The following is a 27964-nucleotide window of genomic DNA, read 5'->3' as shown; positions in this document are numbered from 1 at the left end:
GAGAAGAACAACATGTAAACCAGATTAAAATGTTAAATTAAAACTAGATGTAATTTATTATATTATTTCTTTATTTATTTGATTTGTATACCGCCCTTCCAAAATGGCTCAGGGTGGTTTACAATTAAAACACACCACTAAAACAGTAAAGAGCTAAAACAAATTAAAAAACAATAATAACAATTAACAATTTAAAAACATTTTAAAACAACAATTCAACAATAACAGTGATCAAAAACCCCGAAATCGGGTTTTGAATTTTAAAATAAACCAGAAATTTAAAACCCCACGATTTAGGAAGCTGAGACAGCTTGAGTGAAAAGAAGGGTTTTCAGGTGCTTTTTGAAAATTGCCAGAGATGGGGAGGATCGCATCCCAGCATAATTAAAAGCCAGGCTACAAATATGGGTCTTTAAGGCTCTTGGAAATGGCGCCAAGGAAGACATCATCTTATATCTAAGGGGAGCACGTTCCACAATCAAGGGGCAACAACTGAGAAGGCCCTATCCCAGGTCGCCACCAGATGAACCAGTGGCACCTGAAGACAGACCCCTCCTGATGATCTCAATGAGCAGTGGGGATCTTGTAGAGAAAGGCATTCCCTAAGGTTCTTAAGCCACTCAGGGCTTTAAAGGTAATAACCAGCACTTTGTACTTTGCCTGGAAACATATCAGTAGCCAGTGCAACTGTTTGAGAACAGGCATAATGTGGTCTCTCTGGGATACTCCAGAGACCAATCTGGCTGCTGCATTTTGAACTAACTGAAGTTTCCGAACTACATACAAAGGCAGCCCTACAAAAGCACGCATTACAGTAGTCCAACCTGGAGGTTACCAGCCGGTGTACCACTGTTTTCAGCTCATTCTTCTCAATAAATGGGTGGAGTTGTCAAATCAGTTGCAGCTGGTAAGAAGCACTCCTGGCCACAGCCTCAACCTGAAGCACCAGGGAGCGACACAGGTCCAAGAGCACTCCCAAGCTACGAACCTGTTCTTTCTGGGGGAGTGTAACCTCGTCCTGAACAGGACATTCTTTCCCACCTTGCAGATTACGACTCCAAACAATGAGCACCTCTATCTTGGTTGGATTCAGCTTATTATCCCTCATCCAGTCCATTACTGCCTGTAGGCTGGCATTTAAAGTTAACCACCTTTTTTCTCAAGTATATGAGCAAATATGAAGCCTGAGTCAGATGGTAGGATCACAGAGTGTTGGAAGGGACCTGGGAGGTCTTCTATTCCTGCCCCCTGCTCAGTGCTTGAAACTGCTACACTATCCCTGACAGATGCCTGCCTGTCCAGCCTGTGTCTGAAAACCTCCAGAGAAGGGGAGCCCACCTCTGCTTGAAGCAGGAAATTCTACCAGATGAGGCTGTTCTCATGCGCACTTGCGCAGGCAAAACCGGGTGAACAAAGCCAAGCCCGGTTTTACCTGCACATAAGAATCACTGGGATCGGTCCCAATCCCGGCGGCTCCTCAGCAGCAAACCTGCCTCTGGAGCCACCCTCCTAAATGGGGTTAAAAGAGCAAGCACTCTCTTAACCCCATTTTTCTGATTGTCTGCCAGCCCTGCCAGTTAAGAGAGCACTTGCTCTTTTAACCCCATTTAGGAGGGTGGCTCCAGAGGCGGGTTTGCTGCTGTGGGGCTTCTGGCCAGCTTCAGGGTGGAGGGATCCCCATAATGCACCATGTCCTCTTGTGGTGCATTAGCCAGCAATCGCCTGGGCAGGTGATCCACCCACAGACGAAATTGGATCATCTGCAGAGAGGTCGGCTTTTTAAGGCTTCCTCCCCATTGACCCTGTAACCCTTTCTCACCGGTCATGATAAAGGGCTCAATGAGCTGGGTCTCACGATCAGTGAGGCTAAGCCCATCCCTGCACACGAGCGGGGAGGGAGCCCTGGCCAGCCGGATCGGCTGCCCACACGATTGCCGGCTCCGTGACGGGGACTGGGGAGCTCGGGGGCCGGGCAGCCCCCGGAAACTCCAGTATGCCCTGCGCAAGTGTGCAGGGCATACTGGGAAGACCCCTGGAGCCGGTGATGTGTTTTAGAAAACCAAAGCAACTCCATTTTACTTAGAAAACCTAATTCTAACTTAAAGTAACCCCAGCCCAGCCCAGCTCGGCTCAGAGCCATCAAGGCCTCTCATGATCAACGTCATTATCTCTCTCCACTAAAAAGTATCTAAAGAAACTTGGTTCTCACGGGACAGTTTAGAAAACAGGATGTAACCAAATAAGGGGCGATCACCAGATGAACAATGAATCTTCCGCATGCGTACTAGATACTTAGTCCACCATTTTGTTGCCACGTATGCTATGTCTGGGGTGTCAGCATCATTCAGGTTGTTTGTATAAATGTAAGATGCACCTATAACCAATTTGTATTCAATGCAGAGCGATAGCCCATTGAATTACCTTGCTATCTGCAGTAGCAATTAAATACCTCTAATTGATTCCCACTGAGTCTGTTTGATTGGCTAAAAGGCGGACCCAGGGACGAACTGAATTCAATTTGGTGCCCCTCCCTTCCAGGGGTCTACTTGTGAGTAGCTGCGGCACGGAGCCACGCCGGGGCTACTCACGATTGGAAAGCCCAGGTTTGCAGAGCACTCGCTCTGCAAACCCGGGCTTTGGGGAGGGCTAAAAAAGCGGGCTAGCCTCTTGTAAGCAAGCCCGGTGGTTTACATGATCAGCCAAAATTGGGCTAGGCTCTCTTAGCCTGATTTTGGCTGATCGTGAGAATAGCCCCAACGTCTAGCCCAACACTGCTGCCTTGTAATTCCAACCTAGCGAGGCTGGATCGATATAATGGCCCCTTGAGCTCAGTCTTGTCTGCCCTGAATGGCAGCAGCTCTCCAAGATTTCAGACAGAGCGAGGCCTTTCCCAGCATTATTACTTTGGATCTGACTGGAAGTGCCAAGAGTTGAACGCAGAACCATTTGACTTGCGAAATAGCTGCTCCCCTGCCGAATTACAGCTCCCCCTCCCTAAGTCTTGCTTCAGCAGCTTCTTGAGAGGGGAGTCTTGAAAAGTGTGTGGGCACTCCTCTGTTGCACCAGCCCTGCCGGAAAACAAGCCTGCATGGCTACCCCAAGAGGCTCATGCGGTCTTGCATGGGTCTTCTTTGCTCTGGGTGCAAAGACATAGCCATCACCCTTCATGGCTCATTCAGAACTGGACGTCGTGGCTGCTTTTGGCCTCCTGGGCAGTGGTGGCGAGATGCTGACAAAGCCACTGGATCCGTGCAGGGACTAGAAGGCCACCCAGACTCCCAGTCTCTCATCCCAGCTTCCTGATCATTGACTCAGACTTCGAGCTGGAGGGAACCCAAATGGAGCATCGCCATCCAGGCCCCTGTCCCAAGATGGGGTGCTGTGTGTCCTTTCCCTTTTGCATCCCTTAGATGAAGCACCTCCGAGTTCTGGAAAAACCTCCAAGAAGGAAGGTTTCACCCGCACGGCAAGCAACTCTTTGCCTTGCTGAACTGCTCGGATAAGGTGCCGTTTGTCAGTAAATTCACTTGTGCGTGCTCTGCTGAATGATGGCCACAATCACCTTGCAAACAGCAGAATCTCTGTGTGTCTCGGAAAATCAGTGGCAGAGGAAGGGATGATGGAACTTACTTTACTTTCCTCCACTTTATACATATTTAATGAAAAGGAAAGCCAGTTCATATGACCTTTAAAGGAATATGAATACGACAAATATTTATATACCGCTTTTCAATAAAGGTTCCCAAAGTGGTTTACATTATTATTATTGTTTACACAGTCAGACAGGTATTACTGACTGGTTTATTTTATCCAGACATCGAGTCCTTCCCAAGGACCTGGGATGGCTGAGTTTTATTGTCAATGTTGTTGCTGTTGTTATAGATATTGTCGCAGAATATAGGTTGTTCCCAGTAAAGCTGCTTTTTGTAATTGGCTGATGGTGATTTCTGTGGCCCCGATGGTGTCGAGGTGCTCTTCAAGGTCTTTTGGAACTGCACCCAGGGCGCCAATGACCACTGGGATTATTTGGGTCTTCTTCTGCCACAGCCTTTCAATTTCAATTTGTAGATCTTTGTATATGGTTATTTTTTCTATTTCTTTTTCTTCTATTCTGCTATCCCCTGGTATGGCTATGTTGATTATTTTAACTTGTTTTTCTTTCTTCTCAACTACTGTTATATCTGGTGTATTGTGTGGCAGATGTTTGTCTGTTTGTAGTCGGAAGTCCCATAATATTTTTACATCTTCATTTTCAACCACTTTTTCAATTTGATGGTCCCACCAATTCTTGGCTACAGGTAGCTTGTGTTTTTTGCAGATGTTCCAGTGTATCATCCCTGCTACCTTGTCATGCCTTTGTTTGTAGTCAGTCTGTGCGATCTTTTTACAACAGCTGATTAGGTGGTCCATTGTTTCATCTGCTTCTTTACAAAGGCGGCACTTGCTGTTGTGGATTTTTCTACTTTTCCTCTTATTGCATTTGTTCTTAGTGCCTGTTCTTGTGCAGCCAGTATTAAACCCTCTGTTTCTTTCTTCAAGTTGCCATTCTTAAGCCATTGCCAGGTCTTGGTGATGTCTGATTTTCCACTTATATTGTGCAAATATTGACCATGCAGTGGCTTATTTCTCCATTTTTCTGCTCGGTTCTTGACTTGTTCTTTCTTGTAGGCCTGCTTTCTTTCATTGGTGTTGAATAGTTTCTTGTAATTGACCATTTGAAGTGCATCTTCTTCACTGTCCTTGATATATTTTTCAAGGCCTCTTTTCTCCTCCTCTACTGTTTGATGGATTTGCAGCATTCCTCTTCCACCTGAGCTGCGAGGGAGGTATAGCCTATCGACATCACTGCGGGGGTGCAGAGCATGATTGATGGTCATGATTTTCCTGGTCTTACGATCTAGCGTCTCCAGCTCTGCCTGGGTCCAGTCTATTATTCCTGCAGTGGATCTGATAACAGGTATAGCCCAGGTGTTTATGGCTTGTATGGTGTTCCCGCCATTGAGTTTGGACTTGAGGATTTTTCTAACTCTCCTGATGTATTCACTTCCAATTTTTCTTTTAAATTCAGTGTGTGCGGTGTTATCAGCCTGGAGAATGCCCAAGTATTTGTAATGTTCTTTCTCTTCCAGGTTCTTGATGTTGCTTCCATTGGGCATTTCTATTCCTTCTGTTTTTCTTATGTTTCCTCTGTTCATTATTAATGCAGCACACTTGTCTAGTCCAAACTCCATTGCTATATCGCTACTGAATATATGGACAGTGCTTAGCAGTGATTCAATTTTTGACTGGAACTTTCCATACAACTTCAGATCGTCCATATACAGCAGATGGTTGATTTTACTGGATGTTTTAGATGTTTGGTATCAGAGGCCTGTTTTGTTTAGTATTTGTGAAAGTGGGGTCATGGCGATTACAAACAACAGAGGGGATAGTGAGTCCCCTTGGAAAATGCCTCTTCTAATGCTAACCTGTCCAAGTGTCTTGCCATTGATTTTTAACTGTGTACTCAACATGCTCATTGCTTTTTTAAAATATATATCTGAATGTTTTTGCTGACACCAGTTGTTTCTAAACATTTAGTATCCATGTGTGAGGCAGTGAATCAAAGGCTTTCTTGTAGTTAATCCATGCAACACTTAGATTTGTTTTTCTTCTCTTGCAGTTTTCTAAAATCATTTTGTCAATCAGCAGCTGGTCTTTTGTGCCTCTGGTGTTCGGGCAATCTCCTTTCTGTTCAACTGGAAGCTGTTTGTTAGTTAATAAGTGTTGCATCACTTCATCTGCTATTATTCCAGTTAATAATTTGAACATGGTTGGCAGACAGGTTATCGGTCTATAATTACTTGGAACTGCACCTTTTGCTGGGTCTTTCATAATGAGATGAGTTTTCCCAGTTGTTAGCCATTGTTCAATATCACCTCCTTGCAAAATGTGATTGAACTGTTTTGATAGTTGTTTATGGAGGCTTGTTAGGTGTTTAAGCTAAAAGCCATGCAGTTCATCGTCGCCTGGTGCAGTCCAATTTTTAATTTTCTTTGCTCTTTCACTTATTAATTCTGGTGTTATGATTAGATCTTGCATTTGTTGGTTACATTTTTCAGCCTCTTTCGTCCAGCCTGCTTTTTTATTATAATCTATTGGATTGTCCCATAATTTCCCCCAGAATTGCACTGTTTCTTCTTTATTTGGTGTTTCTATGTTTCTTGCAGTTTCTCCTTCTAATATTTGGTAGAAACGTCTCTGATTCGATTGGAATTGGAGATTCTGCCTGTGTTGTATAATTCTGGCTTCGTATCTGCTAATCTTCTTTGACACTGCTGTTATCTGCTGCTTTATTATTTCCAGGACTTCTCTAATTTTCCTTGAATCTAGGTGGTATTTTTGGATCAGATACTGTTTGGTGTTTTCATTCTTCAGCTTTTTCATATCTTTCAATTTACTAGCATCTGATCTAAGCCTGGAGATTTTATTTTCTAATCTAATCTTCCACTTAGGTGATGTACTGCTTTCTTTTTTGACAGGTCCACTGATCTTATATCTGAGCTCTTGTGTTGTTATTGTTGCTGCACTGTACATTAGTTGGTTTGTTTCTTGCAAATTATTGGTTGTTATTTCTGCAAGTGTAGCATTGACATCTTTTAATGCCTGAGCAAGTTGTTTTTTGGCCACTGTTTTTAGAGCTGGAAGTCGAACCCTGATGTTTGTTTGGTTCATGTGCTCAGTTATTTTTTGCTTTAGTTCTTGTTGATTTTCTGTTAATCTAGTGGGCCCGGGCACAGAGCATCTGTGCCTCTAGTTGGGCCCAGCTCACCTTTGCCACCGTCGTCCTGGGTCAGGCCCCCGCCCCCGCCCTCGTGGCCAGGGCCCCCGCCACCGCCTCGGTGGGCCCGCCGCCGCAGCCCGCCGCCTCGCTGGGCCCTGCCGCCTCGCCCGGCCCTGCCGCTGCGGCCTGGTCACTGGGCCCGCTGCCTCGCCCCGCTTCACGGCCGGGCCCGCCGCCGCCGCCTCGCTGGGCCCGCCGCCTTGCTGGGCCCACCGCCTCGCTGGGCCTCGCCACGGCGGCGCTGGGCCCGCCGCCTTGCCTCCGCAGCCGCCCAGCCAGCGAATTCTCCTGGGTGTGTGCCAGGACCAATCAGGTGCCCCGCAGCCCAGCCAATCAGCTGGGCTGCCAGGACGCATTTTTCCTGGTCAAACCCAGGAGAATTATATATATAGATGGCATTTGGGTTTTTGAGGTGAAGGCAGATGGGATGTTGCCTGGTTTTGATTTTGAAACAGTTCAGCAACAGTGGCATCCTCTGTTTCCAACACCTCCTCCACCTGTACAATTTCTTCAATTGGTGGTAATTCTTCTTCCATATCTTGAGCCTGTGTTACTCTTTGCAGTTCTTCCAGCTCAACTCCTGTGAATACTTTATTTCTTATTATGGATCTTCTCTGGTCTGCTAGCCTTTGTTCTGTTGTTTCTGTATCTGGATGCTTCTCTTTCCAAATCTGGTACATTCTTTTTAAATAACCTCTTCTAGTTGGACTAGACTTGTAATAGCAGATCATTATTTCCTTGTTGGCATTTTTCATATATTTTTTTTCGGTTAAGTGACGTTTCTTCCAGTAACCTTGCAGTCTCCAGCCCTGGTTGCTCAACTGAAGATCCTGAGTCCTGTAGCCCACTTGCCACCAGATATCCAGGGACCTGGCGTGGTCCTTGTTGACCCGGGTGACGACCGATCTGGTATCAATTTATTAAAGTTACGTCTCACCATATTGTTGATGGGAGAGGCACTCTTTGTCTGGCTCCTCTGGTGAGACCTGTCCAGTATGGTTGGACCTCTGGCATAGCTCTCACCTTCCTCAGAGCACGCAAGCCCCACAACCATGCCAAGGTAGTGTCTCACTGGGGGATTACTACTACTACTACTACTACTACTACTACTACTACTACTACTACATTTATATCCCACTCTTCCTCCAAGGAGCCCAGAGCAGTGTACTATGTCTATCAATAGCTGGTCTATCAATAGTTACTAGTCTGATGGCTATAGGCCACCTGCAGCCTCAGAGGCAAGATGCCTATAAATCACAGTCACAGGGGAGCAACGGCAGGAGAGAGGGCATGGCAGGAGAGGGGGCATGGCCCTCTTGCCTGTGGGCTTCCCAGAGGCATCTGGTGGGCTACTGTTTGAAATGGAATGCTGGACCTGATAGGCCTTGGGCCTGATCCATCAGGGCTGTTCTTCTGTTCTTATGTACTCAGCTGTAAGTGCTGTTCCTGCTTCTGATTTTGGATAATATCAAAATATTATCCCTATACTGGATAATGCTCCAAGCTGACTCACATTCTGTGAACTGTTTGCACTCCTGATCATCAAAGGTAGGCAGGAGGAGGGGGAGTAATTGTCTGTGAGATGGGATCTGGGTAGGATAGTGCCGTCCTACCCAACACCTCTACCCAGCAGTTTATCAGGGCTGGAGGAGAAGCCGTTCCACAAAGCTCCTCTCTCACAGGCATTCACTACACCCTGCTCCTACCTAGATTTTTGCTAGCAGACGACTGCAGATTGGGAATGCGGACAGCTCACCTCATGCTGGTCTGTGAACCAGCTTGGAGTAACGTATCTGGTGCAACAGCATGCAATGAGATTTTTCTCCGCATGACTCTTTGTCACGCTTCTAGCTGGCGTATTTGCAGTGCTGTCCAGTCAAAGAGAACTGAGAGACAGCTTCCTGTAGCTTCCAGCGAGCTTCCAGAGCGCCTGCAGTCGACTTCATTAAAGAGTCATTTGCTGTCTGCTTCCAACATCTTTAGAAAAGATGTCTCATTAGTCAGCTAATTTTCTTTCCCACTGGGAGGAAACCAGACCAGCCTGGGGATGAAGATGATCTGTGTGCGGCACGGCGGAGAAGCTCTGGCAGATTGTTTGTGGGTGGGGACGTCTTCTGTGCTTTGTCAATATGTTTGGCCCATGGTCCTTCTGTCTTTAGGAGTGGGCCTGAAAATCTGGCAGTGATTTGGGGCCAGCCGTTGCTAAGGGTTCAGAAAGATTCTCGGCTGCAAATCCAGGATGTGGAGTCTGGAAGTGAGGAAAAGCCCCTGAGTGTCCACACAGCCCGAGTTGTCAGTTCAGAAATGGGGGCTGTGTTAGCATTCATGGGCACCTCGTTGGCCTTGTGTTTTACTGACTGGGGGTGGGCTCTGTATAATATGATATTGTCATGAATAGCAACATTACTTCCTGTTGCCTCCTAGTTGCTTTCTGTGCTGTGGTCAGTCATGTGGTGTGGCGGTGTGCACAAAGAAAGCCTAAATCTGTGAATAGAATGCACTCTGTTATTTGCATATTTCTGCATATATTTTAATTGTCTTATTCTGCTACTGGAGGACAAATTAGACATTTGGTGGGTCACCACTAAATAGCTGCCAGGAGGGGGAAAGGGTTTCAAGCTGGCAAGAGAATGCTTGCAGTGTTTGTGCATTTGCAGTGAAGGGTGTCTGGTGTGTGTGTGTGTGTGTGTGTGTTGTCTCTGCCTGCCTTTAATCTGCTTGCATGCCTTGCCATGTGTACTGATCATTCACACTGGACTCACCCTTGAGTGACCAAACCACCCATGAGTTGCAGCCATTCTTGGCAGGGAACCCCATTCACATTGGTACATGACCAAGGGGATTTTCTCTTTCTAGACAAATTCACACCCAAGTTGCCACCTCTCAGTCCCGCCTTGGAAGTTGAGGATGTGCAGCAAGGCAGGCAATATGGCTGCTCTATCCTGGCCTCTTTGATCCTGGAGGACCAAAAGAAGACTTCAGGCTCCTGGCTTTATGTGGAATGCAGCGAGGTGGCCCCCGTCATCCATACCTTCTTAGGTTCCCAGGGATGAAGCCTCAATAATCCCTATAGAGCTGTGTTCATACTTGTCTCAAGGCTCCGGAGTGGGGTGTCTCATTGCTCACGGGTTAAGTCACAGGTGTCAATGAACCCCAAGATCTAATAATTTCTCCCTTTAATTGACGAAAGCAATTTATCCTTTTAAACTGCATTTCTATATTTATGCATGTAAATGGACCAGTTTGGGAGAAGATGGAGAAGACTATGAAGGGTAAATATGGTGTGTGGTGATGCACGAACAAAAATGTTGAAGGGACGATCATGATTACCAATATTTTCTTAATCATTTGTAAAGCTTTTTAAAAAAAATGACAGAATACCGTGCAGCCTTTATAATGTCCATCCCTGTCAATAGAAGACCCCTATGGGTGAGTTCATAGGTCACAGTGGCAAGTAAGGTGGGGCGACCTGCTGGTTCTCAAGCAGCGAGCCTCCGATGAGAGCCAGAAGATCCACTGCCTTCCGTGTCCTGGGAAGCAGCTGATGTCAGGTTGGCCAGCAACCCTCCCCTTTCCAGCGGCATCTGCACCTAAGATGTGGAGTTGGGTGGTGGATGTCAAGGGGGCAGAGGAGAGGCTTCCTCTGGGTAAGGCTTCCTCTGGGTTCCTCTGGGTAAGGCTTCCGGTGCCTTACCCAGGGAGCAGGCACTCGCCACGAACCAATGACAGGCTCCACTTCACTTGCTGCTGCGATGTCTGAACTTGCCCTGTGAGTCATGCATGATTCCCATTGACCAATGGCTGGCTCTGCCAGGTGACAGACAACCCCTCTTTGTAGGTGAGGAAATGAGGGTGGGGCTTGTTCCAGGCCATAGAGAGAAAGTGTGTGGTACGACTTGAATCCGCAACCCCCAGCCTTGGATGCCAGAGAGCCAGGGAGTATCTTTAACCGCCCAGAGATTTTATAGGGGGTGGTATATAAATACAAGAGACAGACACACAGACAGAGACACAGATGTTCTCACAATTAGGATTTGCTTTACTCTGTTGCATTTATTTGTCCGCATGCGTTTAATTTATTTAAAGTCTGAATATATTCAGACCTGGGGTTCTCAAACTTGGGTCCCCAGGTGTTGCTGGACTACAATTCCCATCATTCTCAGAAAGAGCCAGAGGCCATTGCTGGGAATAGTGGGAGTTGTATAGTCCCACAACATCTGGAGACCCAAGTTTGAGAACCCTTGATTTCAACAATACAAAGGTAGCCATTAAAGGCTAACATCCTTCAGATTTTCTAACTATTTCCTGAAGCCAACCCGATGTTTAAGATCAAGTTCCCCCATTCAGGTGAAGTTGGGGTGGAGCTGGAGTATTTTTTAATTTTTAATTTTTTAAATTAATGTTGCTTTTGATTATCTTTTTAAAAAGTTAAATTTCTCTGGATTTGAAAGACGGTGACCAAATTCATGCACCATGCTAGAAGCCAGTGGTTGACATCTAGACTAAATTACTCATGAGTAGTCCCATTGAAATTAATGGGGCTAGTTAGTTGTGATTAATTTGTCCCCTTAACTTCAGTGGGACTGCTCATGAGTAACATATTCTGGGTCTCAGCCAGTGAAAATAGTCACAACTTGCTTAGCCACTCCAAATGTGCTGAGGTGTGAACCAACAAGTCCACATCTTTGATTCCAGTATTAACAAGGTTCCAGTGAGTGGCCCAGTCCACACATTATATTTTCAAAGTGCATTTAGTGTTTATTAATGTGTTCACACCTTTTAAAAGGTGTGTACTAAATATCTCTCTCTTTTTTGTGTGCTTGAAAATGTAATGTGAGAGCATATGTGTGTGCCAAGATGTGTATTGTGCCCATCCACTCTCTGGAAACCAGGACTGGCTGAATGAGGCTCCCTCCAAGTGCCCTTTCAGCAGCAGACCTGAGTGTGCTGCTGCAAGGTAATGTGTGAAGAGAGGCTGTTGTCACTGTTGCTGGGCACAATCTGCCAGGAAATGCCCCTGCAGAAGCTTCTGCTCATGTGCTTTGCCCTGCTCGAGAGAGCTCTCCGAAAGGGCCCCGCCCCACTGCTATAGGGCACAGTCCAGCTTGCCTGCCAGAGAAGCTAACATCCTTTAAATATTTAAATCTTTCTCAACCAGCCCTCACTTGTGCTGCTCACTTGCTTCTGACCCCGTCTTCTTTGCTAGGGTCACAGCCGGCCTCTTTTGTATTCCTGGGGAACAAGAAAATTAACCCTGGGAAATGTTACCGGATCACTGTTTACTTTTAAAAATTGATGGGCGGGATGGAGCCCGGGAGCAGAACACAACCTGGCCCGAGTGAATTATTCATGCCTCCTTTTCTTGTGCATGATTATGACACATCAACCTCTCGATGCGCTTCATGTGCCTGCACCGGTATTTTATTCTGTGGGCGGCTGGCCACTGCCCACGGTGCTGATTTGGACCAACACTCTCCCTTTATGAAGGAAAAGTCAGCAACAGATCCACACCAAAGAGGCCCAAGAGTGCCCCGAGGCTTTTTAAAACCCGAGCTGCAAGAGATTGCCAGTTTCAGTAGGGGAAAGGGAAGGGATGCTTGATTAACACCACCATTTGTCTACTAAAAATGGCCTTCCTGTAGCCACTTTTCTCCCTGCAGAGAACAATCTATGGGTATCTTTTCCAAAGCAGGGGGGGATTTTGAGGGGGGAAATGACAAGAAGGGACACTTAAGCAGCCTCTCCCTCCTATAAGATTCCACTTCTGCCTGCAGCCTCTGAGGCTGCTTCCCAGCAAGAAAATAAAAGCAGGCATCTCTTGCACAGTGCCTGTTCTGGCCCTCGGTTTGGCCCTCAGATGTCGCCCCCCCCCCCAGGCCCATTGTGCTCTCCAAGCCGACAACCCCTTGTTGGGATTCATGTCTGTGTGCCAAGAGAAGTTGCTCTTCTAAGAGATGCTATCCTTGAGAAGTGCAACCAGACACTGCCAGTCCTTTCATTCTGTTCAGGGGAAAAAAAGGCTTTTTGCCCCCTCTAACTGACTCTTCTGATAATAAGCCTCATGTCTCACACATTGCCTGTATAGAAGGGAGAGGAGGAAAGCACCACATCCCCTTCACAAAATGAACAGACTCTAAAATCCTGGAGTGTGATGGCCCTGTTGGCTAGATCAATGAATGTGGTCATGAATGTTTAACACATCAAACGCTCACATGCCCACCACTTCATTTCTCCTAACCATGATGCTGATGCATTTTCTCTCTCTCCCATGCTGTCCGAATGCAGCAAACTCTCCGGATTCCAGACTAAGAACCATGACGGGTACAAATCCATAGCCAGGTATTGCAATGTCACGGGAAACATCCAGACAGCCTCCCTGGCTCCCAACAGCCTTTTCTCTCTCCACCCCACACCAAGCCCTGCACTCAAATTCAACACCTGTGCTGATCGCCATGCCTGCGCCCTTGGAGAAGGGCCAGATCCGAGTATGGCTGGTGTGGGGTGTGTGGGGGGTGGGGGGTGGGGCAGCTCTCCAGACTCATGAAACAATAATAAAGAGGGGGTACCCCTGAGCATGCGGAGAGGGCATTTCCTGCACCACTGAGCAAACTCTGTATTGCTGACTGTGCAAGGTCTGAGTTGTCATGCAGCAGTTAGGAACAGAGGAAGCTGCCATATACTGAGTCAGACCCTTGGTCTAGCTAGCTCAGTATTGTCCTCACAGACTGGCAGAGGCTTCTCCAAGGTTGCAGGCAGGAGTCTCTCTCAGCTCTGTCTTGGAGATGCTGCCAGGGAGGGAACTTGGAACCTGCAGATGCTCTTCCCAGAGTGGCTCCATCCTCTAAGGGGAATCTCTTCCAGTGCTCACACATGTAGTCTCCCCATTCATATGCAACCAGGGTGGACCCTGCTTAGCTAAGGGGACAAGCCCTGCTTGCTACCACCAGACCAGCTCTCCTCCCCAGAGGAGAGTTATTGTAGCTTAATCCATTCAAGGCCTTAGTCCCTTGGAAAAATTGGAAATGGGACTTGGGTATGTGGCATTCGGGATTTGTCCTGAGCAGGGGCTCTTGGGAATGCTGCCCTCAGCCCTCACGATGTGAATGGTCTCCCTTTCCTGCCCCTGCACAACAGTGACAACCCTGGAAAGGCCAGGTACCTCCTCCCCTTCTTTGGCCCATGCATAGAATGTAGACTTCTTCACACAACCAGCAGGGTAGGCACCATCCCGATTTTCACCCGTGTGTTTGCAAACATTACAATGATCATGTGTAAAGTGGGGCAGGATGAGTGCACCCCACCTATATTCTGTCTCCAGCTCTTTCACAAGGTCAGGGAGAAGCGTCCTACTCAGGTTGCTGCTTGGCACACCATCACTCTCCCTGACTCCCACCTCCCACACAAGCAAAAACTGGGGTCATGCACAGCTGGCCAACCCAGGCTTTGCACCTCCTTCTACCCTGCTGGTGGTTGTGTGAACAATCCATGTGTGTGTGTTTTATGGACATGGTGCTGGTGTGTTCTTTGGGTTCCTGCTCTGCATGGTTTGATCATGATCTGAGAGATGAATCTAATCTTTGAGGAGTGCTCTCTATAGCCAGGGGTCCAGACAGGACGGATGCTTCTGGGGAGGTGTGTCTTCAGGGTTCCACTCTGTTTGCTTTCCCTCTGAATGGTGGCTCCTTCCCAACTTGGGTGCACCATCTGCATGGAGGATTTATCTCTGCCGTGGATGTCGATAAACTGGCAGGCATGGACCCGTAAATCTGTATTTATTCATGCCATGTATAAGCAACTAAAAACACATTTGTTTCTCGATGCTTATAGAAGCGTTTTAATTTAATAGCTAGTAAACACCTACTGCTCCCAGCAGACATCCTTCTTTACATCTCCTCCTGACTAGCAGAAATCGGCTGCATTATGCAAAACAGGAAACGTTGGAGAATAAAGTACGCAAAATTTGAGAAGCCAGGCAAATGTGCTCGATTTGCATAACGTATCCAGCTTGCAGAATTCAGCTTTTGTCTCAGAATCTGAGTAACCACAATGCAGGATTCTGTTTTCTTCCCAAATCTCTCCTTGAGTGCTTTCTTTGCATGCTATACCTTCTACTTCCAGTGTGTGTGTATGTTCATGTGTGTGCGTTTGCTCTGGTGCTCCACTGGAAATATTACGTGGTGTGTGGGACATTTATAGAGCTAATTCAGGGTTGGGGGTTGGGGCATCTAATCACCTGAACTTTATACTTTCAGTGATAAAGTGAAGGGGAAAGAGAAAAAGCATCTCCATTTGCCCTTCAGGTATGGTGCCACTTCTGATCCCTCTTCCCTCCTGATCAGTTCTCAACTTGAGTTTCTCCTTTTCCATTTCTCTGCCTCTCTTTGCCGCATATCTGAATGGCTTGGAGATTTGCTGTGAATGTTGGGAGTGGCCACGTGCTTCATATCCTTTGTGCCCTACTATGCTCTGTGGGTCTCCAGCTGTCCAAGAATGCTCCCAAATCCGTCATCTGTCTTTGAAAAATCACAGGGAAAATGTGTTGGTTTTTTTTTAAAGAGAGAGAGAGCCACAAAATGGCTCCATCTGACAAAATGGTGGTGAGAAATGACCTCAGAGGTCATTTCTGGCCACCCTGAAACTGAAGATATGAAGAAATTAACTCTTTTCTTTTCACATATGCTGACGTCAGGTGTAAATTGCCCAACTGAGCAGAACTGCCAATGTTGGGTCTGGATAGAGTTGCAATGCCCCCCCCCCCCGACATTCCGGTTTTCACCTGAATTTTAAGCATCTCTCACCCTGATTGCTTAGCCCACCCACATTTGCATGGATTTCAGCTAGCTTTCTTTCTTTCTTTCTTTCTTTTTTAAAGCGAAGCTCTAGCCCGTATAGAAGCGGAGTTATGGAGCAAAATATGCAGTCACTATTCTGCTCAAACATTATTTCCAAGCCAATTTACATAATATGCCAATTAGGCACTCTGATTTAGAAAGCCAGAATATGGCAACCGTAGGTCTGCAAACAGTGAGGTTTGCGTGTACCTCAGGATTTGGATAAAAGGACAGAGTTGAACAGCAAGTGGGGTGAGAGAGCGTCTGAAGAGCAGAGTGCTGTGTGAGCTGAAAGGCTGGAACATTAGCAAAAGAGGGCCGGGTTGAAGTTCCTGGGGGCAGTGGCAATGAGGGAGCTGGGCCTCCTGGAACCTGCGAGGCCTTGAATGAGGAGGCTAGCAAGCTTGTTTTTTTTAATATACTTTAAAATGGCACTCTTGCCTCACTGAAATTCCCTGTTTGTTCTTGTCCTGTTTTTTTTTTTAATGTTTTAAGACATTATTATAGTAAACTTGTTCTTGTTTTTTCACCACTTTTCTAGTGTCTCTGTCTGCCGTTTTGTTCCCACCACATGCCTACTTGCTTCTTTTATTTGCCACACTACTGAGGTCATTCACACAATCAAAAACTGTGCTCTACCTGGGTTTGGGAGCTGTGTGTGTTCCCAATTGTGTGAAAGCAAGGAAGGAGGAAAACCTGGGTGGAAGTGATTGTGTGGGAGCAAGATGGATCTTCTACCTCGAAGTGTCCTTTAGAAGGCAGACTCTTGCCCCCCGTGGTGCCTCCCCATCATGCCCAGCAGGGGCAGAGAAGAAGTGACACCTGCTAGAAATGCTTACTTCTGTGGCAGCTCTTAGCAAAGTTCCCTGTATTTGCTTGAATTGCTTGGTGGTCCGTGTATGAGCCATCTCCCCTAACCCTCGTGTGCTTTCTGTTTTGCTCTGTTTTTAATCTGGCTTCCTGCACGGCTGCCCACCTGCCTCAGCAAAGGCAAAGAGAAGACACACAAGTAGGTGTTACAATGAAGGCTGCTTTTCTCTTGCTGTCAGACCTCTGTGTGTTTCTGCAGCTCCTCTTTCCTGAGTTCACTCCTGGGGGTAGAAAACTGTGGCGGAGCTTTGTTATTGTATTGTCAGGGGTGGGTGGGATTCAGTTGGAACCTGTAGCAGATTTAACCCAGCCTTTGTCTTAGAGCAAGCTCACATGAGGGGAAGAATCATCCTCTCTCTTGCTTTCACCCACAAAGATTGCTCCTCCAAGCTTTCCTGGTAGATAATACGCTGCCACCACACCCATTTATCAAGAGCTTCTCCCCCCCTCCTCCCCTGGCTTGGGTGAATTTCCAGGGAAACTCTCCTTCTTTTGACTATTGGAAAAGTACACAACAACCTCCACATGAAAGCCTACACGTGATGAGAAAACTTGGTAGAATTGCTGAGCAATCAAACTGAGGTGTGTTTGCACCAGAGTAAACCCCTTTCCTGAGTTAAAAATCCACTCACAGAGGCTGGTTAAAATTGCAAAGAACAAAAAAGGAAAAACAAACTTTATTCAAAATACTACAGACTGTTTCTGTCTGAGGCTTTCCCAGCTTTTAGTTACAGGTAAAAGGAACACTCAGTAGCTGCAAGAATACTTCAAAAAGCACCCTCAGATGATATTGGGGCGGCACACTTTAAAAATCCTGGTTACCCAGTTGCAAAGAGCATAGATGTAAGAAAAATACAAAAATCCCCCCTTAAGAGTTTACAGAGACTTTTTCAACGACCTGTTGGATTGGTGCCGGCTCAGTTTTTCTTAGCTTACTTACATTACAGATAAAACACAACAGATCAGTTGTAAGGATTTGCAAAGTGCACAAAAGGAAAAGAAGTTCCTGATGCAAACTAACTAGCAAACTGTTCCCTAGGCTAAACTTCCAGAAGCCAAAAGCCCTGGCTTCCTTCCCCCTTGAACTCACCCCAAACTCCAGGATAGAATTCAAGCTTGTCTCTCAAGGATCTGCAGATGTCCTTCCATGGGAGAATTCTCCAGGCTAACCATTGACCATGAGGCAGCAAAACTCCATTGCTCCTCACTAAGCCTTCCACCGGTTAGGTTTGGTCTGTGGGAGTTCGCAAACATTATTTATTTATTTATTACTTACCCCCTTTGCGGGAGTTGTTGGAGGCTGCGGAAGGGTCCGTGAAGGTTCCCCCTCCCCCGGTCTGCCTCCCTTCATGCCCATACCTGCTGTTTGGCTGGCTCTTCAGCTTGTTCCTCCACAACTCGGAGGCCGTTGTGGCTAGGGATGATGGGAGTTGTAGTCCAACCACATCTGAGGACCAAAGGTTGGGATTAAATTCGTGCTCGCTACCACAAGACCAGCTCTCCTCCTTTGAATAATATGGTGGGGATCTGTTTGGTTCATGCAGATCTGATATAGAGATCCTAGTATGCACTGTTAGTTTGGGGGTTTCTAGGATAATTTTGAACATTGATCCTGGTACTGGAGCATTCCACCACCACCACCACCACTCCTAGATTATTGGTGCTCATGTGGCATTGATTAAACACTGCCAAGAAGCCGTCTTGATCTGTGATTGTATGTATGATTGTCTTTCTGTGGTATGAGTACATGGGCTCTTGTACCAGGGGCATAGCTAGGGGGGAGGGGGCCCGTGCTCACCCTTCTCCCTTGCGGCCCCTCGGAGTGAGGGAAGTAATGAAGAAAATAGGGAAGGGTGGAGCTGGAGGGCCCTCAGGAGCTGGGGGCCCAGGTTCTTTGAACCCATCCACTCAATTCTAGCTACATCCCTGTCCTGCACATTGGTCAAGCACCATGGGGAAAGGATGTCGGTGCAACTGCCTTTACAGTCCCAGCAAGTTCCCTCCTTTACAGTATTTTGTCCCTGGGCACCAATTTCTTCCTATCTATCTATCTATCTATCTATCTATCTATCTATGGGCAAACTCCTGACAATACAGGTGGGTCTTAAGAAGGGCCTTAGAAGCAGCCAGGGAGAGGGCTGAACGAATCTGGGGGGGGGGGGGGAGAGCATTCCAAAGAAGAGGGGCGGCCACAGAGAAGGCCCTCCTAGGGGCCCAGGCACCATGCACTACACCAGGGCCCCAGACACTAAGCAGGACCAGCTGAGAAGACCTCACAGGATGGGATACAACTGGCCACGAGAGGCGATCCTGGAGATATATAGGGGCTAAGCTCATAAGGGTTTACCAATGCATGCACACATCAGTAAAAGACTGCACAAGGAGAATCTTGATGCGCTTGGGCATATGAACCATCAGGAGTGTGTGTGTGTGTGCACACACACACATTGTCAATATAGACAGCAGGAAAAGACAGGAATGAACAGTGGAAGACAGAAGCTGCAGTAAACTGTCCATGCCCAGTGTTGTGTGCAGAATGGAGCATTAAAAAACAGTACAGTGTCCTGGGCATCAGTTCCACTTCAGGACAAAGGCCAGACCATTCAGAACTCCAGACTCTGGGGAGAGCTGTGGAAGCATGCCTAGCTGGGCCTTGGCTCCATGTAACGTGGCCAGAAAAAAGCTCACAGTGGACAGTGGGGCAGGCACCCCTTCCAGACCAAAGGGTCATCTGCATGCTAGGTTCAACACAGGGGCAGAGTGAGGCTGGCGGTGGCCCATGTTTGGCCACTGCTGTGGGTCCCCGGGCCCCGCCCCCCACGACTGACATCAGATGCAGGAGACCGCCCCGACGTGTGACATCAGACGCGGGCCATGGCCTCCCTCCCAAACGGGGCCACTGAGCCCCGTTCTGAAGGGAGATTGGCCCGAGTTGCACTGGGCAGCAGGGGCCGGAGCAACTCTCCCTGTCTTTCAAGGTGTGTCGGGACCGCGAGGGGTGGCCTCTGATTGGCAGCAGCCCTGGTTCTTTGAACCCGTTTGGCCAATGGTGGCTCTGCCCCTGGTTCACCATTCAGACAACAAGTGTACAGTGTACACAGTGTGCACCGGTTCGGATCTGTACACAGGTACAGGGATTCGCAGGTTATGCTGAACACAGGTACAGCAGGACACTTCCTATCTGTACCCTGCATTTGAAGGGCCTGTGCCCTGTTTCACTTTTAACAGGAATGCAGGCACAGCCTTTCATACAGACAGATGCGAGAGCGTACAGACATCTGTACATTTGTTCGGCATCATGTCTGGATCAGGCTCATGTTTCCTGCTCTCACAAGCTACCCAAGACAAATGCAGCAGTGACCTTTGGGGGCAGCCCCCTGGGAGGAAAGCAGAGTGGGTGACCCAGCTTAGGGGGCCGCCCACTGTCCCCTTGACCCTCCGTCAGAAACAGCGTTGCCTTTTTGAAAATTATTTATTTAGTGCATTTCTATACCACCCATATGCAAATATCCGGGCGGTTCACAATCTAAAACACAACAATTAAAACACTAACACAATTATAATCATTTAAAATATAGAATAAAAACCCTAAAACTCAAAACTTTGAAACTACGCCCTCCACAACACACATCCCCTCTGTTATTATAAAGGCAGATTAGGCTGTGAATAATTCATTGGCAGCCCGTAATCAGATCCATGCCTTGGGTCCGCCTGGAGCGTGGGCAGAAGAGGCATCCAGCAGGACCCCTGTGGCTCTTTCTCGGACTGGCTGGCCAGCCTGGCATGTCCCTCAGGGGCTTTTGTTTTTTAATACTTCGGGGGCAACTGGGAGAGAGGAGGAGGCAAAGGCCTGGGAGATGCCAAGTCCCTAGCCCAGTTGCCAAACCACTGAGGGTGTTTGCAAGGGCCCAGTCCAGGGTGCGAGTGTGGGAGCGTGGCACCTGGAATGGTTGCCTTCCTGAGCGTGCCTGGCTGTCTCAGATGTTCTCATCCAATATTCACGAAGGGGCCGGTGTCAATTCTCCGCCACTCTGCTGAATTCCTATCTGCGCCATTCCGTCCCCTTCAGCAACATTATTTTGGTGGCAGAGGAAAATGGGGGGCTTGGGGGCCTGGGTTGGATGCAACCAGTAGCCGGAAACGGGGTGGGTGCGGGCAACGGATCGGGGACCCCTCTCCCCACCCCAGGAGCACCCTGACACGGTGCCCGGCCATCCCGAGCTCCCCCTCCTCAGCTGGGATGGTAGCCGCAAGAAGCAGGTAGAAAAGTCTGCCTTACCTGGGACAGGTAGGTGATCGCCTGGGTTTACTGATCTCGGGGTGGGGGGTGTGTTGGGTGGGGTGGGGGGGCGGTCTCCATTGATAAATATGTGCCAACCTATAAGTGGGTCAGGGCAAGAATAGTCATGAGAGGCTTTGAGCTTTACATTCCTTTGGACAGGGGAAGCGGAGGTCCTCGCCAGAGGAGCATTGCCCCTTGGTTACTGCTGGCTTGATGGTCCAGCTGTGCTCCAGCGCCTGTGTCAGCCACTGTACAGCCCAAGCCAAAGTGCAGGCAGACATATGGAAGTTCTCACCGAGTCTGTTGCTAAAGATATAACGGGAATGGGAATGGGGGTGGGCGTGGGGCTGGAGGAGGAGGAGGACAACTCCTAGGGGGCTTTCTAGTTCATGCCGGAGCAGTGATATGGAGCTGGGCCACCTCTGGGATGCTCGGCACAGTGAGCAGCTTGTACGAAAGTGTCCCATGTCAATATTTCCCAGCATGTGCAAAGCAAAGAAGGTCAGGGAGACAAATGCCGTGTCACCTTAAAACACAGAAGGTATAGATTTGCAGATCAAGAAGCCCACCCCCACAATTTTCACAAAAATGATAAAAGGAGGAGAAAACAAAAGGATGGAACTAAAAGCACCCTCAGGTAAAGGCGGTTTTGGAACCTCCAGAGCTCCTGGCTGTGAGTGTTTTGAACTGAACCTTGGTGCAGGAGCAGCTGAGGCATTATGGCCAGGGTTCACAGCCTTGAGTCCTCAGATATGTTGGGACTACAACTCCCATCACCCATAGCCACAGTGGATAATGGGAATTGTAGTCCAGTAACATCTGGGAACCCAAGTTTGGAAACCCCTGTGTTTGGAACATCCATAGAGACAGGAGGCCTGGGGGTGAGGTGGGTTGGGGCCTTGGCAGGGAAGGAGGGCAGAGAAGAGGGCAAGCAGGCAGCAGGATGATTGCAGTTGGCTCCTGGATGGTGTGTGTGTGTGTGTGTGTGTGTGTGAGAGAGAGAGAGAGAGAGAGAGAGAGAGAGAGAGAGAGAGAGAGAGAGAGGCTGGCAAAGGGGCAAGTTGTTAGTGTGTTGTGTGTGAGTGGGGTTTATGAAAACAGGAACTACAAACAAATAAAACATTGAACACTTTTGGTGGTTCTTCTCCATATGTATGTGTGTACACACAGACACCCCAGGACTAGAGAGGATGTGATGTGGGGGCTGGAACTCCTGCTTGTCTTTTCCTTTCACCTGCGAGGGGCAGGGGGTGGGACGAGATTTGGACCTGGGCCATGGGGTGAGGGGAGAGTGAACCCTTTCCTCCTGTGCTGTTGCCCCAACCAAATTGCCCCCTCAAGTTGCAATGGGGGAAACCTAAAGACACAGGTTTTGTGCCTAGTAGTTTCCCCCTCTGTGGCTGCTTCAGAGGGAGGAACAATATAAGTCAGGGAATTGACCGGGAGCAAAGGGTCGGAAACCCCCAACTCCAAGTCATGGCCTGGCCCAAATGTCCCTCCCCCGCCCCGCCCCATCCTCAATTACTTTCTGAAAAAGTTAAAGATATGGGAGTTCCAGTCCCAGATCTCCCAGCCCCTTCGGTCTTTACTATACTCAGGATAATGTGGAATTGTTACCTGGAAGTACATGGAAACTAACAAAATTGTTAGTTTTAGAGAGAATTGTTAGAGAGGGATGTGCACACATTGACTATATCTTGGCAAATCTTTTTTGTTCTGAGATGAACCATTATTTTCTCTAGGATCCCCTTCACCAGGTATTTCTTTTAAATACAATTATGTCCATTTCCCTCTCCCTCGGTTCATGTTGTCTATATATCATTTATTTTAAACTGTATTTGTTAAAGCATCTTTTAAGAAGTAAAAGCAGTAAAAAGCAATGCAAACTTTGCCAAGTAATTCTATTACTCGCAGGGGTGCTTTCCAGATTAGACCCTGCAATGGAGTCACGATGAATCTCAGAAGTGTGCTTCCACACTTCCTGTGTTGTGACACTGCAGTCCCTACGCTGACAACAGGGTGCCATCCATATCTCCAATGCCTTGTTTCGAATTTAATCACTGCGATATAGTGCTATGATGTTGTGTATCTGGCATTAAAAGGTTGCTGTTTCTCCAGGTTGTTAGTTTCTGTGAGACTGTTCCCCCTGTTGTTAACATTTCATATGCAAATTGCCTGAATGGAAGCACTTTGCTGCTGTTGAGCAGCTAGTCTGGAAAGCACCAGGCACAAATATTCAAATAGATTTTAAAGCTTTGATTGTCAACTCCTCCTTGTTTGTATAACGGTATGCACATTTATGGAGAGATTTAGCTAATGTGTGTAATAGTAGTGATGGTGGGGAGAGATGCACCCAGGGGATTCACAGTGGGCCTGTAAAATAGCAGAATCCGAAACTTCAGTCCCCTTTTAGAATGGGGCCTGAACAGAAAAGCACAGCAACGCATATCTGAAGGGAAGAAGCTCCAGCTGAAAGGTTCTGCCACTGTGGGGTTTTTTATCAGGACTTGTCAGCCAGGGGCTCCCACAGTTGTTGTGGGACTACAGCTCCCATTTTTCCCGGCAGTGTTCCTTCTAACAGGGACTCCCAGATGTTGTTGACTACAACTCCCAGAATCCCCAGTTGCAATGGCTTTTGCTTGGGGGTTATGGGAGTTATAGTCAACAACATCTGGGAGGCCCTGTTAGAGGGGACACTGTCCCCAGCAGAATAATGGCAGTTTCAATCCAACCACTTTTGGAAGGGGATGATGGGAGTTGTAGTCCAACAACATAGGGGGATTCAAGGCTGGGAACCCACACACCTCCGTAAGACATTTCTATGCCTGAGGCAGACTGACAGTTACATGTGTCCCTCACACTCCAGGAATAAGCACCATGCATATTCAAATGGGTTGTTTTGAAGATGAAAACATTTTTGTAAGATATACAGAAGTGAACTCTTGGACTTAGCCCCGGAGGAATAATTGGTAGAGTCTGGGGTGGGCTGTGGTTGCAGATCTTTAAGGGTACTGCTGCTCAAGTTCTCAGATAGACTGCTCCTGAGCAGAAGCTCTTGAGCAGCAGACCTGATGGCAGCTGCTGTCCAGTCAGTAGCAGCTGGCTGGGATCTCAAGCCCCTCCTTCCTCCACCAGCATTATTCAGTGGCTAAATGTGCTTGACTGTGTTAGGCTAGAGAGAAGCTGCAGCAATCATCCAGCTTGGCCTGCTGCCCTCACTAAGCCTCTGAGCAAGCTGGTGTCTCTGGCTTGAAAACATACTTAAATTTTCTATGTTGAAAATAAGTGGTTCAATAGTTTAACGTTACTTAAATAAATAACAGCCAGTGTATTACACGGCCTTTTCATGCTCACTTTGCACCCTTGTGTAAGCTGTGGAGCAGAGCCCTGTTCCTTTTGCCTGTGCTATAAAACAGCATGTATATTGGTGGCGCTTTAGAAGTAATGATTCTCCTCCTCCTGTTGATACAGAGCTGGGAAAGGAGTCTTTTCAGCCATGAAGCTGGGCAAGGCTCGTCCCGGGAAAGACGACCATCACAGGAAGCAAGGTGCGTGGATGTCCGATTTGGTCTCTTTGCCTACCGCTGAACTAGCAAGTGGCTGGAAGATCTTTGCAGCTCAGCCTGCAGATTTGCAGGACCCAAACACAGCCCAAGGAAAAGGCTTCCTTTTTGCTCAAGGATTAATGGGCCGCCTCCATCTGCTGCCTCCCTGGAATGCCACGCAGAAAATAGGAGCAATGCTAGAGTGCATCACACACCCACACACACACACACTTCTAAAGAATTGTTGGGACTGATAAGTCCCTTTCCCGGCCACCCCTGGAAGCATGGCACAAAAGCCTTTGCAATCAATCACTCAATCAATCAATCGATCAAATAAACACTTTAGAATCCACCTTATATGAAGATGTGCAGTCTGTTCTGCATGCTCTCTTGTAACACAAACACTGATCATTGGTGTCCTCTTTAGGCCACTCCTGCACTTTCCTTGCACTCTCTTCTAGAGGATGCCATTCAGATCAACCTGAGGGTGCTTCTTCACCCTTAAGACTGATCAGACGAGGATCGGATGACCAGGCAGCTGAACTGTGAGCTTTATGTCCCTGCAGATGAACCAGCCGTTCTGGAGGCAGAAGACCTGGACCGGAAAGCCATGCGGCTCGGAGGAGCACTGGACCCAGACACCATCTCCCTGGCCTCAGTCACAGCGGTCACCACCAATGTGTCCAACAAGAGGTGAGCAGCACTGCAAGGGGCCTATTATTGCGTCCTGGTCTCAACAGAACTCTGTCATTCAGGCTCACGTTCTGTATTGATCGTAGTTTTTAAATTGCTTAATAGGCTGGTGCCTCTACTAGGCTCAGGAGGACAACAACAACAATGAACGTTATTTGTTAGCCGCCCCATAACCAATTGTTCTCTGGCTGGCTCACAACATTACTACAGGTCAAGTGATACTTACATTAATAATAAAGTTCTCCAGAGCTCATCACATATACCTTGAAGTGGCGGCAGGCCTGGCCATCCACAGTGGTACCTGCTCACAATAACCCAGAGAACGTGGCCTGCAGCATTTTGCGTATGCTAAAGTTTTGTGCCATGGCAGGTGGAAGGATTCTCTCCACCATCACCACCACTGATGCACGCGCGCGCGCACACACACACACACACACACACACACACACACACACTTATTGAGAAATCCCATCTTTTCCCATCTTTTATTTATTCCCATCTTGTATTTATTCAATTAATTTTCGCATTCATATCCTGCTCTTTCTCCAAGGAGCCCAGGACTATGTACATGATTATGTACATCCCCACATCAACCCTGTCAAGTACCTGTTGAACATGTTTTTGTTGTTGTTATCTTTTCAAGATCAAAGCCAGATATTAAAATGGAGCCCAGTGCTGGGAGACCCATGGATTACCAGGTAAGATGCTTCCAGTGAGTGGTTCAAGTGCGACACCCAGAGGCAGACTCTGGGTCCATCTAGCTCAGCATTGCTCACACTGATATTTAGCGGCTCTCCGGGGTTTCAGACGGGAGTCTCTTCCAGCCCCAGCTCAAGATACTGCCAGGGGGTTGAACCTGGGACCTTCTGCATGCAAAGCAGATGCTCTACCATGCCTCCATGGTTCCTTCCCTTGGGCTTTCTCCCTACTGCCTTCCTTCATGTTGCCACCCCACCCCACCCCATTCCCTTTTCTCTCCATGAATATCTATTGTGCCTTAGGGGTGCCTAACAGAATTCAGGAGGACTCTCTATTTTCCACCCAGAGACCCTTTTGCGCAGTGGCAGAAAACCTGCCTGTGCGGTGCTGTGAAAAGAGACCTGGCTGCAGTGGCGACTCATCCTAATGAGCCGGGGGGGGGGTTCCTAATGAGTTCCTCACTAATGTCCTAATGAGCCCAAGGAGGTGCAGCTGCCTCTGCTTCCCAGAAGCTTGGCTGGCTCCTCTCTCTCTCTCCCGCCCCACCCGAGAGCTTCACTGCCTGCAGGGTCACTTCACAGCTCTACCTGACGAACGGCCAGCCTGCAGGCAGTGCAGCGCTCAGGCGGGGTGGCAGAGAGAGAGAGAGAGAGGAGCAACCCAGGCTGCGGCCAGGTAGCAGAAGCATCTGTGCCTCCCTGGACGATGCCTGCTAGCACTGAGCCATCTCGAGGAAAAGAGCGAGGGGAGGAAGCCCAGGAAGAGACTTGGGGGAACTGCAGGAATAGTCCATGGTGTCCTCTTCTCTCTAGGTCAGCATCACGATAATTGAGGCACGGCAGCTGGTGGGGCTGAACATGGACCCCGTGGTGTGTGTGGAGGTTGGGGATGAGAAGAAGTACACATCCATGAAAGAATCTACCAACTGCCCCTACTATAATGAGGTGAGACCCCCGCTGTCAGGAGCTACTGGCCTCTCACGCCTTGGGGGCTGTTCTGGTTCCTGAACACGGACCTTTCTTCCCAGGGGTGACTCAAGGGGCTTCGCGAGGGAGGTTCCTCCCCTACCCCAGCCTCAGTGGCTCCATACAGGAAGGGTGGGGATGGTTGGAAATTCTCTGTGGTGAGAGAATCCCTTTCTTATTATAGCAGAGTGCACAGAGGCACAACACAGCGGACATTTAGTTAAGCATGCGTGTATCCTGAGAGTAAAGTAACTTGGAGTCAATTCATAGTTTCAAATCAATATATAAGGCATTTATTAAGGAACTCCATTCTAGATAGGAAAGTGAGGAGTTAGGATCTCTAATCTATCTATCTAGCTGGAGGCAGATGGATTCTGCATCCTCTCTGCACATATGGTGCAGGGAGAGAGGCTTGCCATGTTGCAAGGTAGGCGGGCAGGTAGGAAGAGAGAGAGAGAGAGAGGAAGGAAGTCCCTGAGATTAGCAATCTACACATAGCAATAGCAATAGCAATAGCACTTACATTTATATACCGCTTTATAGCCAGAGCTCTCTAAGCGGTTTACAATGATTTTAGCATATTGCCCCCAACATTCTGGGTACTCATTTTACCGACCTCGGAAGGATGGAAGGCTGAGTCAACCTTGAGCCCCTGGTCAGGATCGAACTTGTAACCTTCTGGTTACAGGGCGGCAGTTTTACCACTGCGCCACCAGGGGCTCTATCCACTGCACCACCAGGGGCATCAAAGGGATAGCATCAGAGCAGTGGAGAAGTGAAGACCAATGTCTTGACCCTCTAGCCCTCTGACTTACTAGTCTGTCCTCCACTGTCTGAGGCAAGAGACAGCGCAAAGTCCTTTAACTTCCAACAGGATGGGGAAAGCCCCTCCTTAAAAAGGGGTTGGTAGTGGTTGCTGTGACCACTGCTGGCCTTGCAGATGGTGGCCCTGCTCCCTAGCTATCTGGGCAAGCAGCAGTCGGATGGCTCGTGAGTCATGAATGGCAGTAGCTGGCCTGCTGCTTGCTCAAGGGCCAGCACAGCACACATCTGTACACGTGTGGACTCTGTTTATGGGTTCGGATCAACAGGTGGACTGAAGTGAGGGCAGAAGCAGGCCTAGTGGGTTCAGTCACGTTTCCTCCCCGGCATCCACACGTTCATATCCCCAGATCACATATCATGCAGCTTCTTCTTGAGCCTGACTCAGACATTATGCTGCACGAGTGTGCAAATATCTGTACACTCGTACATGG

The 27964-nt window shown here is 48.1% G+C and overlaps 1 protein-coding gene across 17 annotated transcripts in view; it reads left to right on the top strand.

Annotated features, from left to right (window-relative positions):
* OTOF (otoferlin) overlaps window positions 1-27964 on the top strand; it is a 231503-nt gene that overhangs the window by 112142 nt on the left and 91397 nt on the right. For 9 of the 17 annotated variants that reach the window (XM_053249912.1, XM_053249855.1, XM_053249883.1 and 6 more), the window contains exons 6-12: window positions 13109-13162; window positions 15076-15123; window positions 16640-16663; window positions 24278-24354; window positions 24918-25044; window positions 25688-25742; window positions 26556-26687. In XM_053249912.1, coding sequence (XP_053105887.1) covers window positions 13109-13162; window positions 15076-15123; window positions 16640-16663; window positions 24278-24354; window positions 24918-25044; window positions 25688-25742; window positions 26556-26687 — 517 coding nt within the window. The remainder of the gene's footprint in view (window positions 1-13108; window positions 13163-15075; window positions 15124-16639; window positions 16664-24277; window positions 24355-24917; window positions 25045-25687; window positions 25743-26555; window positions 26688-27964) is intronic. The other 8 variants (XM_053249929.1, XM_053249937.1, XM_053249934.1 and 5 more) reach the window with 5 other exon arrangements.

Source organism: Hemicordylus capensis, chromosome 1 (genome assembly GCF_027244095.1).
Source record: "Hemicordylus capensis ecotype Gifberg chromosome 1, rHemCap1.1.pri, whole genome shotgun sequence".
Taxonomy (NCBI): Eukaryota; Metazoa; Chordata; class Lepidosauria; order Squamata; family Cordylidae; genus Hemicordylus; species Hemicordylus capensis.
The sequence above is the reverse complement of the archived record's forward strand: the minus strand, read 5'-3'. Positions and strand labels throughout refer to the sequence as shown.